Consider the following 18525-nt stretch of genomic DNA (forward strand, 5'->3'; position numbering starts at 1 on the left):
CCACTGAATAAAAATAAAACCAGTAATTACAACTTTTTATCTCACAAATCTGACTTTTTTCTCTCGCAATTCTCAGAATTGCATGGTATAAACTCGCAATTGCGTGTTATAAAGTTAGAATTGTGAGATTTTAAATATTTTTTTCCCCTCAGAATTGGACTTTATAACTCGCAATTGACCCTTTGCAGGGAGTTTGATTGACAGGTGATCTGACCAATCATAATCCCCCCATTCATTTCTTTAAAAAATGAACAAATTTGAAAGGTGAGACTTTGTTTCATATCAAAAGTAACCTGGCCTGTCCTGTCTGTCAGTGCGTTGTCAGTGTCCTCTTTGCTCCGCAATGTATTTTTCACTGTGTGAGAACATGGTGTGGCGTGAGAGCGGCGTGGCTTGTCGGACATAGCAACAGTAACTAAAGGGGGCGGGTCTTTGCAAACGTTCAATTGCGAGTTTATATCTCACAATTATGATAAAATAAGTCAGAATTGCAAGATATAAATTTGCAATTGCGAGAAAAAAAGTCAGAATTGCGAGATAAAAAGTCAGAATTGCGACTTTATATCTTGCAATTCTGACTTATTTTCTCACAATTCTGACTTCGGGATAAAAAGTCGCAATTTTCTTTTAAATTGTATTATTCCTTGGTGAAAACAAGCTTCCATATAAATCTCATTTGCATTCAGAGTACAAAATATTGTGTTGACGCATCACCGTTTTTAGTTGTATAAAAATATTCTTCATACAGTAAGTTTTTCTGTAGTGTTCCATGGAAGACAATAAGGTATACGGGTTTGAAACGACAAGAAGCTGTGTAAATAATGCCAGAATTCCTTTTTAAAATGGGTGTGGTGGGTATATGGGCTTTGAATAGCACGTCGTGCTTCTGGGGTGTGTCTTTGATCAATGTTTGCTTATGAAAAGCTCTTCAAATGAAGCTGCTGTTTTGCAGCTCAATTAGTCCTTGAAGCTAATCTTAGGCTAGCTTTGAGTTCTTGCCAGCTTTTTGGACTTTTTTATTTATTTATTTTTTTACTTTTGGAGCATTTGTTTGGTTATAGGAGTTATGTAACTCTAGAACCTGCTCTGCGGTGATAACAGAAAGTGTATGCCAGCCAGGGCAGAAACTCAAAGGGTTTTAATCCCATGACATTACCGATTATCATTGGTTAGCAGGGCTCGCTGAGGAGAACAGCTTCTTTGTCTTGGTTGTGACATGTAAACCAAATGGCTTTGACGTGACATTGCAGGATTTTTTTTTTACCCATGAAATGCACAGTCATTAATATTAGCAGGCTTTTGTGCATCATGGGGAAATTATCTGCTTAAAGGGCCAATGTATAAGAACATTCATTATGTTGATTTATTTATAATTTAGCTTTGTATACTGTGCCGATGACAAAAGAAAGCACGCAAAATAAAATGACTGTTTGTAATTAATAATTCAGTCTTCATAAATTGGGGTGATAAAACCGTGGTGGGATTTTGATAAATTTGATTCATTGGTTTGCTGCCATGCCGACAAATTAGAGCGAGATATTGCGTAAATATAAATGTAATGTCATAAGTTTAGCAATTCCAAATAGTTGATTAACTGGATGAGGGACCTTGGTGTCTCTGATTGAAATTCAATTGAAGTTTTGTTCAATCAACAGAATCCATTTTAAGCAAAATACTGAATTTATGCATTCCATTTAACTGATTAAAGAGCATGTGTTGCCTCCTGTGAATGTTAATACTCACATTTAAGCTCGACTAGCCAAGCTTCAGAATTCAAAAAGCAAAACATGATATTCAAAGCATGCCTGGCTCGGTTATCTAGCAAACATCTGGTCTTTTAATCTCATGTAATATTGACATGGGCGGTATGATGTAATTCTCAACAAAACAAAAAAAAATCCATAAACTAAAAAAAAAAACTTTTTTAGGGTATTAACGATTTGATAACTTGAATACTTACAGAAATTTTTGGATTGGTAGAACTAACTGAATCTTACCAGGTGTCCAGGATGGCACAGATGCCGTTAAACCGCTGTACCTCTTTCCTTCAATCTTCTGGTCTCTCAGGGGCAGTTGTGGTGAACATGACATCTAATTGTACTGACAGTAAGCCTCTCATACACCTTCATTAGATTTCATTAATAGTCCGGAGAAGATTATTACTCATTGCAAATGGAAATGAACCCTTGGCCATGCAGTAATGATTAGGCAGAGCGATTCTCCTGTAATCTACAATACCGCCGCGACATAATATAAAGATTTCTAAATGTTCTGCATATATTACCCAAATGTCACCTGACTGGCTGCACAGCATAGAGAGACAGATGTTATTTTCTGGTTGGATGCTACCTGCTTTTCATAGGATTGTGTCCTCAGCGCTTTAGATTATCTTGTGCAGTGATATGAGGATTATACAACTCTACAGGAAGAGATGTAATCTGCTCCCTTTTAATTAATCATGGAGTCTTAAAATGGCTTAGTTTAGAAAAAACTGCTTGTTTCATAGCTTGTTTGTTTGTTTTTTTTTGGAAAGAAAGACTATGGCTGGATGATATAGCTAATAATATCTCACTATTTTTCAACCATCTGATGGTGGTCATTAAATGTCCTTGTGTTTATGTTCAGTATTTGCTCTGAAATGGCTTCAGATGACGCATAATTACAACCAACTATTAAACAAATTTGTTAAAATTGTAATGTAGCAACTAAATCACAAAAATCTATCAAAAATCTAGTTAAAATAATCACAATTATTTAATGCAAGAACTAGAACACAGTGAAAATCTAGTCTAGGCATGTTTTATGAACACTTGAACCATCAAATAAAAAGTGCGTTAAATGATTGAGCTATTCACTGTGTTGCTTAATTTTATCACTGGCAAAACAAATATGAATATACTGTGAATATTTATTCAACCAGCCCTAAGAAGGAATAAATTAATGTTCTCATCCATGTTGGATAAGCACAGGATTTTGCTTTTAATCTCAACAGACTTTATTTATTGTAGAGTTGACAACGAATGTTCAAATCGCAGGATGCTTTTGAATTAAGGAAGCATGCCATGATTTTAGACTATTTATGTCCTATCCTCTTATTGGCTGGTTTTCCCAGTATCATTGTCCCTAATTCTTAGATTTCCTTAGTTTTCAAGGTGAAGGACATGTCATTTTCTTTTGTTTTTTCTTGGTGGGCTGAATCACAGTGATGAAGAGTTGTAATTAATTCAGTACTCTAGCTGATAGGGCTGGGGTAAACGATTATTTATTAAACGATTAGTCGGGCGATTATTTTATCGATTAGTCGACTAATCTAACGACTAATTTGAATTAATTATCCTGTCTGTTATTCGCATATCTCTCGAACCGTTACTCCGATGGATTTCAAACTCGACAGCTGTCTGGGCACGAGTAAGTGCAGTGCCAAGTTTGACGTTGTTTGGATGAGAAATGCAAAAGATATTGTTAAATATATCAGTAAAAGAAGCACTTAGAAGGTTGTGGTTTAAAAAATAAACATTCTGACAAACACACTGTCAGCTACAATGTTTACTTCTGAATAATATAGTATAAACGTGATAAATCCATTTTGATTAATTTGAGTAAAAAATTGATTTTCTTTACCAAGAAAGTGGCAAGATTAAAACCACTATTTTCTGTTTCAAACTTTCACATAGCATCTTTAGGTTATAATAACATAAATAATTCAAATCCAGATTTTGATTTTCAAAGATTTATTATAAAAACAGATTATTTTTTTCCCAAAAATGCAATAAATTCATGACACGTTTTTTTTTTTTTTAATGCAATTAATCCATTGAATCAATATAAAAGTTATTTTTCATATTGAAACTGTTGAAAATACACAACAAAGTAAGTTGATCCACATGACAGCCTCTGAACTCGGTCAATACTAATCTTATATTTAGCACGTACTGGACTAAACATAGGCTACATTCAATCAGCCATCGCTAAGAAATACCTTCTGAATTTTTTTGACGGCGATCAGCTGTAAAATGGCTTGGTCCTGCTCGGTTTTCGTTGACTGAGTACAAGAATTTTTTTAAAAGATCCCCTGGGGTTCACGTGTCAGCATTCGACAGAAGTTTGACGCTGTAGTGTGAGAACAAGCAACAGTCGGCATTTCTCTTCCTCCCGCGTGCCTCATCTTGTTAATCTCCTCACGTAAATGATTAGATTTTGATGGCTTACGTTTCTTCCCTACGGCAGAATCCACCACAGGTCCATCAATGCCGTCAAATGTATTCATTTTTTTGTTTGTTTGTTGATCAAAAAGTGCAAAGTAGATAAGGAAAACTAGGATGCCGGGTGTATTCAAAGCGCCACCGTTACTGTTTACAATGCGTGGAATGGTGCGCTGTGATTGGTTGAGCGGATTTATCACATTCTGCAGAGAAAGGAGACAGGCGTTTGTCGCGGTTTGGAAAGAAAGGGAGAAAACATGACAGAATAACACGGCGGGCGGTGTGTGTGTGGCGAGCTGTACCTCCGGGAATGGTACAAAAAATAAAAAAATAAAAATAAATAAATAAAGAAGCGTCGACGCAAAAAATATGACGTCGACGTAATTTTGACGTCGACGCGTCGACGTCATCGACGCACCGCTACAGCACTACTAGCTGATTATGTAAGCACCTTTGTCTTTTTCGTTTCATTATTCTTTATCTTGTAATGTAAATGTAATGTCAATCCGCTTCAGCTATGTGTTGTCTGCATCAGGTCAGTAACTGTGTGGAGTAGCGTATCAAATTAATGAAAGTATACATCCTTTAGTTAACATGCTCATGTGAATAGCCTTTATATAGTTCTGTTGTTTTTTATTTCTGACAATAGGCATAACTTTCTTTTCCTCACTGGAGATCCTCTACAACTTGTAATGTTCTAAAACAACATTCCGAGGCTATAAATACTACATTAAGGCAATTAGATATGATTGTACTTAAAGCCTGTCAATCAACATTAGAGTGCCGTCCTCAGGCTGAATAACGTGAGTTACAGTGAGTTACAAAGGCCTTCCATTCAATCAGAAGAGGATTTGAAGGTCCTTGAAACATTCATCGTTCTGCATAGCCTAATGAAGGATGGAAAACCACTGTGACTGAATTCAGTGAGTGTATTTATGTGTATGACGAAACACTGATAACTATCAAAATTCAGATCTTATAACATGACAATGCAAGACAACTGTGAGATTTGAAATTGTCAGCCTTTTTTGAGGTTTAGATGCCAGATATACACACACTGAATATGCTTACAGTGTGTATTGGTGCAATTAACATATACAGGTAGGCCAATCATGTTTTGGTTAAACCATTAAAACCAGTAAGGATGTCCCGCTGGTTTGGAGTAGTGTCAGAGAATTAAAAGACAGCACTGTGTTGCCGCTGAAAATGTTTATGTTCATTGATCTTGTACATCTATTTTTATGCCTTGAAAACTTAAATGTTACATTGTTTCTCCAAATTCTGCTGATTCATCACCAATATAATGTTATCCAGCTGGCTAACACAGATGAAGTTTTGCTGAAATAACAAAAAGGACTTGTGAAAGTCTTGAAAGAATCATTAAGAATGTTCAAAACTATGAGCCAGTCTGTAATATTTTACATTGTATGCCACTGTTTAGTTTATTATCCATTAGTTTTAGGAACTAGCCACCAGGGTGGTTCCCTGAGAACTAAAGGTTCCCCTAGGGCCGTTTTCCTGGTTGCATTCGCACCGCCAGTTGCAACTCTGAAGTGACGAAAGCCGCGCTTGTTGTTGTGACTTTTATTTTGACGGCGCTGAGAATGCCATTGCTTCTGTCATACAAAGAAAGTAGACCGTATATGAAAAAGTATTAGCGTTTGCCATGTGGTTGATGTCCAACCTCACTAGCTGAGCAGAAATGCATAATCTTGTTTTGCTTGATCCCCTCAAAGTTGCGTTGGATTTTCTCCTTAGCAAGTTGAGAGGTCAATGTATCACTGTTTCCATGTTCATATAGTTAGTTTGTGGAGTAAGTACAGTATGTAATCTGTGTACATGGCTTTTTTTTAAATGGCGGTTGCTGGTGTTTCGCGTGCGTTCGGCCAATCAGTGTACACTTACATCACTGGTAGTTCCTATTGTGCTAGGTTAGACCCTTCTCTGAAGCAGGAGCTAATTTAGTTCCCCTAAAAGGAGTTCCTAGAACTAAAATCGTTCTAGTTCCTGTGGAGCGAACACACCAAAAACTGAGTATTTTCACCATTAGTTTTAAGAACTATGAAAAGGTTCCTCCTGTGTTGAGTCCCCTATTGTTGAGTCCATTTTGTTATTGTACAAGATATCTAGCTATAGCACACGTCTTATAGACTTATTTTATGATAATTATAAAAAAAATGTAGCACTAATTTCTGTTCATTGTAATTGAAAAGAAAAGAGTACCTATATGTTTTTCAAAATTTCTCCTGTTTTACGAAAGAAAAAGTCATATTGTTTTGGAATGACATGCGAGTGAGTAAACAATGACTGTTCATTTTTGAATGAATCTCATAAACCATAATTGGTTTGATTGTGCATGTACACAGCGTGTTTCCATCATTCCAATTCAGTACATTTCATTTTTTTAGTGCATTCCAGACTGTATCACGGCTTGCCTGTGATTTGTTCCCTGTTGACTGTGATCTGTTTGAAGCATGACCGAACATCAAGAACCTCTTGTAAGCTGAACATGTTTTTCTCTTTCTTTTCCTTTTGAAGACGGCACGCTTCTTTGCCCCTCGATGTCACAGATAACCCTGGCAACTTTATTGTGCCGCTGTGTCGAAGAAGTTACCCCTGTCGCAAATGGAAGTCTGCATCTCTTGGGTAAATGGAAGGGTTTAATATTCACTTGCTTAAGATGCTAATATCTCAGAGCTGCTGCATGGAGTAACTGTCATATTCTCCACACATATTTGTGGCTTGGTGTCAGGTAATGCAAATTGTCATGCTCCCATCATAGTGCGACTGATTGCTCAAAAATACGAATCCATGTTCATTTAATAGATGTGTCTGCCATGACTGGGCCACAGTAGTGCTGTAATGCTCCTTCTTTGTGGCTTCTGTGGAAGTGGACCTCCTGTGTCTGATGGTGCACTCAGATGGAAAATGAAGAAACACAGATTCATCCCGCTGCGTAGCATTAGGATGCCATGTCGCTGATTGTGTGACATGTCGTATGGTGCAGGGTTTTACCGCGCTAGTCTGGATGGACGGCTTAAAGTATAAAATTTGAATGACGTCTCATTTCTTTTTAAATACCACATCATTCAGTTTCTATCCACTGTCCATGAATGACAGTTCTGACTGAACTGTGTGGATGTCTAATGCCAGAGTCCAAAATGAACAATTGCCATGTTCCCTTTGTAAATAAACTACAAAAATATTTTTAAATATATGTAAATAAGTATACAAATATTATAATTTTAAGTAAATATAAAAATATACATATAACAGTTATTTAATAAAAAATAAAAATAAAAAAAATAATATATATATAATATATATATATATAAATAAAAACTATAAATAATTTTATTAATAATAATAAAAAAAAAATATATATATATAAAAATGAATTTAAATAAATTTATAATAAAATAATGATAAATATAATTTAATATATGGCATGAATTATTTATGGTTGAACATTTCACTTGCTATTGGCAGGTATGGTGAAATGTTTTGGACAGCTACCCTCATAATTTCTTTCCTTTATGAGTCTTATTTAAATGTTTTGATCAGTGTATCAGTGTCATTTTTTAATCCTCAGTGTTTTAAACAGTGTATAAATTATTAGATAACTTGTCTCAGTTTGTCGCAGTGTTTCCAGCAACAAATGATTTTCTGTGCTGCACAAACTTACAGGCAGTCAGAAGATATATAATGTTTAGTACTTAAATCGTACCAATAACACATTGCTACATGCTAGAAAAGTTTTCCACAATATAGTTAGTGTAGAAAAGATTGTAGTCTTTGTTTTGTGCTAGCACACCAGCATAGCCAATAGCACGTCCAGAGATCTCTCATGATTATAAGTCTCCTCTAGTTTGTATGAAAATTCATGCTAGCCTGGCGTCCGTGGAGGATTGTTATTCCGTGTCCTGTTAATTAGCTGTGTTGTTTAGCCTTGTTTGATGATTTTTAATTAGCTTTGGTGATGACAGGTTCTGATAAACATTAGTGATTACCACGAGAGCTCGAGACGTCGCTGTACATTAACTGCCGTTGACCACGGATCGAGATAACATGTCAGGCTTAGAGTGCAGCTACAAATAACATCGGTCATCCCGTGGGATCTTGGGCTCAAACAGTTGGGTGGAGCGTTTGGAGATCTCTCAATCCTGGTTTCATGAGATCAGACTTTGCTTGAACCATGCAGGGAAGGCAATGATAAAAGGATGAAATGAAAGAACATTAAAGTGTGCGAGCATGAGCTCAGGCCTGTGAATGAAAACAAAATGTTGAGACTAGTAATGGATGCACAGTAACCATTTTTGGGATAAGTGAAAGACATCATCACCAAAAACAGAAAGGCTCCAGCAAAATTGAATTCATTGGAAAAAATGTGCCTGTGCACTACATTTTTGCAGAATTATATTACACTGCTTTTAAAGTGAAATGTCCAGTGAGTGACACTAAGGCCGCGTGTCCACCAAAGCTTATTCACGCGGCTGGCGTGTTTTTCCAATTGTTTTCAATGGGAGCACTATGTTTTTAAAACGCCAGGAGCATAACAGGGCGCTGAGCGTTGAAGAATGTTCAACTTTTGGTAAAATGCAGCACTGTCACGTATTACCTTGCTGTCCAATCACAGGCGAGGAGGGGTGGGACAAATACCACACCGACCAACCACCCGCCACATTCTGCTTGTACGTCAACAGATGACAACAACAAGCATAATAACAAGAGCAATAGCAAATACATTGTATCAACATTTTTATATAAACAACACAGAAACAAACTATCTGTGAAATAAGATACTAGTAACACTTCTGCGGATAATCAGTATCATAGCAAGCAAAGCGTCTCAACTGAAAAAAAAAGAAACGCTGCGATGCCAAAACGCTTATTGTACGTATCGTATGTACAAATGGAGTTGGTTATGTGATGCAAACGTCAAAATCACTGTATTAGTTTACAAACCATACACTACGGTAAAAGTGTTTTGAGGTCATGCCATAGTATTGTACAAAGAACAGTGCAAAATAAGTCATTATTAATCAATAATCTGCCTCTGTAATCATAATTTGAGTGAAAAGTAATAAAAGTTGTTGTTATTGTATTGCCTTTAGTGTTCATTTCAACTGGAAACTTGGAGTTTAGCAAAAATGCACGGTTTTCAAATGAGCCTAGGTCGAAAATTGACATTGGCTCTGAAGCAATAAGGAAATGGCTATTGATCAGAGACCCAAATGCAATTCCAGAGACACAAGTTAAGACTATCATACTAGCCGTTTCTTAAAACCTAACTTCAAATAGTACTGTTTTGCTGCTCTTATATACTTCATTACCGCCTAACAAGGAAATAAACATTCTGAATCAAGACTGCAATTACATTTAAAGGCCAATGTTGATTTTAGACACAATAAAAGAAGATTCTAGCCTCTGCTACGTATTAGCATGCAAATTACAGCCTCTGAACTTCAACGAGCGGGTTCTTAATTGCAAAAGCCTCATATTAGTAATCAAGGTCTCCACTCAGAGACCAAGAGATCGATAGTTGTGGTTGCTGTCGGAAAAAGGCTTTCAGGAGGTGATTGTACTCTAGGCAGACATATATCTAACAGCAGCTGCTAAGTTACCCGTTGTGTCATTCCATTGTTTGGATTTGCATACTGTCTTAATACGTACTCTGCTAATACATACTTTACGTAATACATTCTATTTATGCAGTATGTGTATTGTTTGTAGTATGCAACATTTCAGAATGTTATATAACCTTGCATGGGATGCTGTATTCCACAGTGAAATGTACTTGCAAGTTTATTGTTGTTTATGTGTGGAATAATATCAGCTGTACTTTTTTTGACCTTCTATTTGTGTGTGTGTGTGTGCGTGTGTGTCCGTTGGATTATCTCTTTTTCTTTAATTATTGAATTATTGTTAAATTGGACTGATTGGCCAAATTGACCAAGTTAAAAAGAATATCCTTTGCTTTTTATATGTGTATTTGGAAATAATATCAACCACATTTTTTTTAACGTCTCTTTCTTTTCTCTCTTTTAATTTTTTATTATGTAATTTTTGTTACTTTTTTAAGTAAAATTGAATTGCCAAGAGAACAAATTTTAATGAACAATTAGCTGGAAAATTGGTAAATAATCAGTTTAGATTTTCAAGATAATAACTACATTCCACTCGCTGAATAAAACGTGATATCATGAGGTCATATGACAACAGTTTAGCATAAACATTTCACATTATTAAAAAAACATATTTAATGCAGTATACAGTACAAACATTCCAAACATGAACATAGATACAATAAAGAATGCATTTTGCTAATATACTCTCTGTATTATACATGCCTGGTCAATCTGTCTCCCCCCTCTGGTTCTCACATACAGGGGATCTTTGCGTATCCATTAAAGGGAGTGGCTGAGTGTGGAATTCATCAGTATGCGAGCTGGGTAGAGCAGGAGGTAGTCATATACTTGAATCCACTGGCAGACATTCGTATCCAAGCTACTTTGATCTTAACTCCTCGGCTTCTACATCCATCCCTGATATATCAGCACCTTATGTTTCTGTTCGCTCATCATATTTTACATATCTACTGTCACGCATTTCTGAAAGAGAGTAAATGGAGCTCGTTTAGTCTGTAGTACATACTAGATACACAATCAGTGCAATTTCCTCTAGTATGTTGGTTTTCTTGTTCTTTGTAGTGACTGTACCGTGCATAATAATTGTCATCCGCTCTAAAGAGTCTGAAGAAGTAAAGTTTGGCGGTTGAAGCTCTGGAATGCGTCTTTTCTGCTCTGCAGTGAGTCTGTTGTCAACCATGACAGTGCGTATTCCGGCCCAGTCTGTGTGATTTGTCAATATAACGTCTCAACTTGTCACCACAGGAGGACGAATTTTGACAACAGTCAAACCAGCATGCTTCACTGGAAGCTGCAAATGGACTGCAAAACAGCAGACCATGCTCCCACAAAACTTCTTTTTCTACAAAACAAACCCCCTGGAAGATGAAAAACGTGCTTCGATTCCCTAACGCACTTTGTAATGCTATTAGACTATGTAAATGTGTGCTTGAAGTGTTGAATGAGAGTTTCATTTGAGATACAGTGGATATAATTAGTGCTGTCAAATCGATTAATCGCAATTAAATTCATCTAAGATAAAAGTTTGTTTATATAATTGTGTGTGTGTGTGTGTGTGTGTGTGTGTGTGTGTGTGTGTGTGTGTGTGTGTGTGTGTGTATACACCTCACACAAACATGCACATTCACATTTATATTAGGGCTGTGAAATGATTAATCGTGATTAATCGCATCCAAAATAAAAGTTTGTGTTCACATAATATATGAGTGTGTACTGTGCATAATTATTTTGTATATATAAATACACACACATGCATGTATATATTTAAGAATTTTTTTTTATTTATACATCAAATATTTATATTTATATATAATACAAATTATATATACAGTATATTTAAGCAAATATTTCTTAAATATATACATGCATGTGTGTGTATTTATATATACAAAATAATTATGCACAGTACAAAATTATTTTGTATATATAAATACACACACATGCATGTATATATTTAAGAAATATTTGCTTAAATATACTGTATATATAATTTGTATTATATATAAATATAAATATTTTATGTATAAATAAAAAAAAATTCTTAAATATATACATGCATGTGTGTGTATTTATATATACAAAATAATTATGCACAGTACACACACATATATTATGTGAACACAAACTTTTATTTTGGATGCGATTAATCACGATTAATCGTTTCACAGCCCTAATTTTTATATATATAAATATACACACGTGTATTATATAAACAAACTTTTATGTTAGATGAATTTAATCACGATTAATTGATTCATCTATATATATATATAATATATACTTGCATATATATATAATATATATATATATATTTACACTCACACAGACATGCACACACATTTATATATATTTTTGAAGCCCAAAGTGCCAGCAAAGTGATCAGTCCCATCTTAGGACCCAAGCAATCCGATTGGTTCAAACCACATTTAATGGGTAATCGCTTTAATGCCTGGTTACAAATCAGATATCACTTTATTATATAAGTCGTTTGAACTAACAGAAATATGGGCAAAGATGCGGGATTAGCTGAGGTGACGTGACGGCTAACAGACAGCAGACAAACGACTAGTAGTGACAGCAGCGGCAATCCAACTGTCACTCAAGTGGCCACGCCCTTAATTATGCTGAACTTTAAGCTTAATATAATTTAAATGGATGAGTTGTAAAAAAATTAACCCCCCTCACAGTTGTCTTGAAGGGCAAAATGAGCTATATAGACCAAAACCACTTTTTGGCACCAGGCTGTAAACACATTTTTTTCCGCTGTAAAGTTAGGCATTTTAACATGGATTGAGATTGAGGATTGTTTTATTATGATTATTATTATATGTTTAGATTGTATGGGATTGAGACTATTTTGCAGCCAGTCTCTAGCGGCCAGTCGATGAATTGCAGTTTAAGTCACTTCCGGGTTGGTTTCAAGAGAGAGACAGGAAGGTTACCGCTTGGTTATAATTCAATATTGCATAGAAGAAGTGAGTCATTCTATTAGTTGCCATGCACAACCAGACATTTACATCTGATGCACTTTTCTTCTGATTATTTTGACCAAGAACCACTTTGACTAGAAAATACAACATTGACCGATTGGTTAGGGAATCTAATAATAAAAAGTTTAAAAATTTGTTTTTACAAGATTCACTGATGATGTGCAAGGCAAGTTAAGTTTATTTATATAGCACATTTCATACACTATGGCAATTCAAAGTGCTTTACACAGAAATGAATTAAAATAATCACAAAATAAAAGCAATGAAAATTAAAACAGTTATAAAAGGAATTAAAAGAGATATAGTGTAGGACATACAGTACAGTTTTTTTCCCGTCTTTTTTACTTGATCAAAATATCAAAAGAGTCAAATCAAGAGAATCAAATTAAGTCAGATGAATTTGTATTAATTGGTTAACAGTGCATGTGGATTACTGTGAAAAACATATACAGTAGAAGTATACTATCCAGTGGAATGTGTGTTTGTCTTATGCAAGTGTGCAGCAATAACACCATAAATTCTGACCTATGCCAAAACAATCTGATACTAAAAGTCAAGAGGTGTAAGACACAGACTGTTTATTTGGCCTTCAAATCCTCGAAGGATTGGATATTGGCTTAAGTGTGTGTGTGTGTGTGCGTGTGTGCATGCGTGCGTCCGCGTGTGCGTGCGCTCTCACACTTGACTGATTGCTGGTCAAGAGCACGGAACAGAGCAATTGCAATAGAGCAATGCTTCATGAAAGGACAGTGAGGGAGTTCTATAGGTCACTTTAGTTTAAAGTCCAATCCTTACTATTATCTTCTTATTAGCAAGCATATAACTATAGGATATTGATTGCTTATTAGTACTTAAAAAGCAAATATTAATGCCTTATTCTGCATGACCATATTCTACATCCCTTAATCCCTAAACTTAACAACTACCTTACTAACTATTAATAATCAGTAATTATGAGTTTGAGGCAAAAGTCATAGTTAAAAGTTAGTTTATAATGAAAATTTGACCCTAAACTAAAGTGTGGCCTTATCTTTTTTATATATATTTACACCGTTCAAAAGTTTGCGGTCAGTAATATATAAATATTTTGAATTTTGAGAGAAATTAATACAGCAAGGAAGTTAATACAGCAAGTAATTCAGCAAGAACACATTAAATTGATCAGTAGTGAGAGTAAAGATGTTTATAATGTTACAAAAGATTTCTATTCTAAATAAATGCTGTTATTTAACATTTTCTATTAAAAAAATACACAACACAATTGTTTTCAGCATTGATTAAAAATAAGAAATGTGCATATGAGGATATTAATATCCTACAGTACTCAACATTTGAAGTGGATGAAAACCTTTCATTAAAGTTATACATTCATTTTGAACAATACCCATTCTTGTCTTAGGACAAGTTTGATGAACTTTTATCCACTTCAAATACTGTATATTAATAATATAATCACGTGACTCCTAGCTGCTGAAAATTCAGCTTTGACATCACAGGAATAAATTACATTTTAAAATATATTCACAAAGAAACCAGTTATTTTAAATTACAATAAAATTTCACAATTTTACTTTTACTGTATTTTTGATCAAATAAATGCACCTTGGTGAAGGAATAAAATAATCTTACCATCCCCAAAACTTTTAAATGGTAATGTATATAGTTTAATTGGCTCACTTGCAGTCTCAGAGAATATGCTGTGACAGGCTGTGTGTGAAAAGAAGCAGAAGTTACCACACTCCCCATCTGTCTTTTAAAGACCTACAGTACCGTGTTTCATATCACCTCTACTGTATTGGCATGAGCGCTGTTATGTGACACTGTGGCGATAGGGAGCGCTAGTTCTCCAATAGCTAGCATTGCTACTTAGCATGGACGAAGGACAAAGCTGATGATGGGAGGGGGATGTGAAGGTGGGCGGCAAAGCTAATTCATCACTATAAACGCCTGTGGAACAGAATGTGTCCAACTCTGTGCCTGTCAAAGGACCGAGTCCTACAGGCAGTTAATTAACTTTCCGTCCGCACCGAGAGGAGGTGTAAGTGACACAGGTGCCAGCCTCCAAAAGCAACAGTGAGTGTGCTGGTTGTAGATTGAGTGCTCTGATGTACTCCCATTAGATTAAACAAAGTCAGCTGTGTAGCTTATCTCCTCACAGCTAATGTAGTTTTGAACAAAACTGTAAAACTTTCGGCGGGGGGGGAGAGGATGTGCGCTCCTCATAACTTTATTTCTCAAATGGAGTTACACGTTTGTAATTTTGTGGTGACAGGGAGATGCTATATTGCACCCTGACCTGTGAGACTACTGAGACATGAAATCCAATTTGATTTCTAAAGGAAAGTACAATTTACTCAGAACTTGCAACCAACTGGAACATATACCATGTAATTCTGACAGTAGATTTGAGATGTTGGTCTCTGAAAGATTAAAAAAAAGAGACCTTAAAGGGAAAGTTCAACCAAAAATAAAAAAATTATGTAATCTTTAATGCACCCTCATGTGAAACCTGTATGATTTTTTTTTTTTTTTTTGCTCAGTGAAGCACAGTAGGAGTTTTTTTTATAGCAGATTGTCCAAGTAGTTTCAGACTTCTTTTATTATACTTTTATGGTGTTTTTGGTGCTTTTTGGACATTGAGAGCTAATGGTCACCAATCATTTTTATTGTACAGAGGATGAAAGATTTTGCAAAATATTTCAGAGAAAAACTGTAGATTGTTCATATTGTGTATACAGTAATGTAAAAAAAAAATGTTGGGGTAAGATTTTTTTTTTTTTTTTTTTTTTTTTGAAAGACAGAAATCATTGTATTCAACAAGGATGCATTAAAATGATCAAAAGTGAAGTAAAGACATTTATAATTTTACAAAAGACCTTTATTTCCAATAAATACTGTTCTTTTGAACTTTCTTTTCATCAGAGAATCCTAAAAAAAACATGGTCTCCACAAAAATATTAAGCAGCACAACTGTTTTCAACATTGATAATAATAAAAAATGTTTATTGAGCACCAAATCAGCATATTAGAATTTCTGAAGGATCATGTGACACTGAAGACTGAAGAAATTTTAGCTTTTAGAAGAAGAAAAAAAAAAAACCATTTAAAAAAACTTACCGACCACAAACTTTTAAACCGTAGTACATGTCTGCTATGTAATAGTTAATTTAGTCAACTTCAGGCATATAGATAATTTCAAAGCTAATACACATAAACTAAAAGCCACAGAACTCCAAATTTGATTTCATCTTTAATTGATTCTGAAATTCAACTGGTCAAGTAGATGGGCCCTGAAGGTAATGAGCTTATGTGAATGTGTGAAATGTGATTCGGGTTTTATTAAACTTTTATTATTAACTAACTATGACCTTCAGTAGTCAGATCTACTAATCTAACCATCATAATTGTACTTTAATGACATATGTGGTTATATGTGATTTCATATGCACACTAATCTGCCTATTTCTCTTTAATTATGGGATGAGGGTAGAGAGGCCATATATGATGGTGTGTATAAACGCATAAAGACCTATAGCTCTCACTCTTTTGGAGAAATACTTCTTTTCATGTGTGTGCGTTGTAATATATAAGCTATTTAACCAATCATGAAAAACATGTTTTGCGGTTAATTCTGGTGAAATTGACACAAGGTAGCTTTTAATTATAGCATCCTTTGGGGAAATCAGCCAAAACAAAGAAAGGAAGTTGATATGAGCTTATGTGGACATTTTATGAATGTTTATTGGAATTTATATATGTGGGCAGAACAAAAACCCGATTTTGCAGGTTTTCCCACTTACAAAGCATGTAGAAGTCTGTAATTTGTATCATAGGTACTCTTCAACTGTGAGTGACGGAATCTAAAACAAAAATCCAGAAAATCACATTGTATGATTTTTAAGTAATTCATTTGCATTTTATTGCATGACATAAGTATTTGATCACCTACCAACCAGTAAGAATTCCGGCTCTCACAGACCTGTTAGTTTTTCTTTAAGAAACCCTCCTGTTCTCCACTCATTACCTGTAATAACTGCACCGTTATGAACTCGTTACCTGTATAAAAGACACCTGTCCACACACTCAATCAAACAGACTCCAACCTCTCCACAATGGCCAAGACCAGAGAGCTGTGTAAGGACATCAGGGATAAAATTGTAGACCTGCACAAGGCTGGGATGGGCTACAGGACAATAGGCAAGCAGCTTGGAGAGAAGGCAACAACTGTTGGTGCAATTATTAGAAAACGGAAGAAGTTCAAGATGACGGTCAATCTCCCTCGGTCTGGGGCACCATGCAAGATCTCACCTCGTGGGGCATCAATGATCATTGAGGAAGGTGAGGGATCAGCCCAGAACTACACGGCAGGACCTGGTCAATGACCTGAAGAGAGCTGGGACCACAGTCTCAAAGAAAACCATTAGTAACACACTACGCCGTCTTGGATTAAAATCCTGCAGTGCACGCAAGGTCCCCCTGATCAAGCCAGCACATGTCCAGGCCCGTCTGAAGTTTGCCAATGACCATCTGGATGATCCAGAGGAGGAATGGGAGAAGGTCATGTGGTCTGATGAGACAAAAATATAGCTTTTTGGTCTAAACTCCACTCGCTGTGTTTGGAGGAAGAAGAAGGATGAGTACAACCCCAAGAACACCATTCCAACCGTGAAGCATGGAGGTGGAAACATCATTCTTTGGGGATGCTTTTCTGCAAAGGGGACAGGACGACTGCACCGTATTGGATGGGGCCATGTATCGCAATATCTTGGCCAACAACCTCCTTCCCTCAGTAAGAGCATTGAAGATGGGTCGTGGCTGGGTCTTCCAGCATGACAACGACCCAAAACACACAGCCAGGGCAACTAAGGAGTGGCTCTGTAAGAAGCATCTCAAGGTCCTGGCATGGCCTAGCCAGTCTCCAGACCTGAACCCAATGTAAAATCTTTGGAGGGAGCTGAAAGTCCGTATTGCCCAGCGACAGCCCCGAAACCTGAAGGATCTGGAGAAGGTCTGTATGGAGGAGTGGGCGAAAATCCCTGCTGCAGTGTGTGCAAACCTGGTCAAGAACTACAGGAAACGTATGATCTCTGTAATTGTAACTGTACCAAATATTAAGTTCTGCTTTTCTGCTGTATCAAATACTCATGTCATGCAATAAAATGCAAATTAATTACTTAAAAATCATACAATGTGATTTTCTGGATTTTTGTTTTAGATTTCGTCACTCACAGTTGAAGAGTACCTATGATACAAATTACAGACTTCTACATGCTTTCAAAACCTGCAAAATCGGCAGTGTATCAAATACTTGTTCTCCCCACTGTGTATATATATATATATGTATATATATGTATGTATATATATATGTATTCATGTGCAATACTTATAATAAAATATATCAAAAACATTGCATATTGTACAAAAGCTGATATATACTGTGTGTGTGTGTGTGTGTGTGTGTGTGTGTGTGTGTGTATGTATATATATATATATATATATATATATATATATATAATTATTATTTATTTTAATTTTTTACACTTTATTTTACATTGTCCTTGTTACATGTACTTACTAATAAATGATGCATAATTAAATGCAATTAACCCTCAACCAAATCCTAATCCTACCTTAGCTATATTAAGTAGGCTACGTTAATTATTATTACACAGTACTTAAATATAT

General features: G+C 35.5%; 1 protein-coding gene across 4 annotated transcripts in view; it reads left to right on the top strand.

Moving 5' to 3' along the window:
- iqsec1b (IQ motif and Sec7 domain ArfGEF 1b) overlaps window positions 1-18525 on the top strand; it is a 183267-nt gene that overhangs the window by 62021 nt on the left and 102721 nt on the right. For 2 of the 4 annotated variants that reach the window (XM_084101634.1, XM_084101642.1), the window contains exon 3: window positions 6741-6848. The exons of the other annotated variants lie outside the window; for them this stretch is intronic. In XM_084101634.1, coding sequence (XP_083957760.1) covers window positions 6741-6848 — 108 coding nt within the window. The remainder of the gene's footprint in view (window positions 1-6740; window positions 6849-18525) is intronic. 4 annotated transcript variants of the gene reach the window in all.

Source organism: Abramis brama (assembly GCF_963993115.1).
Source record: "Abramis brama genome assembly, chromosome: 23".
NCBI classification, from domain to species: Eukaryota; Metazoa; Chordata; class Actinopteri; order Cypriniformes; family Leuciscidae; genus Abramis; species Abramis brama.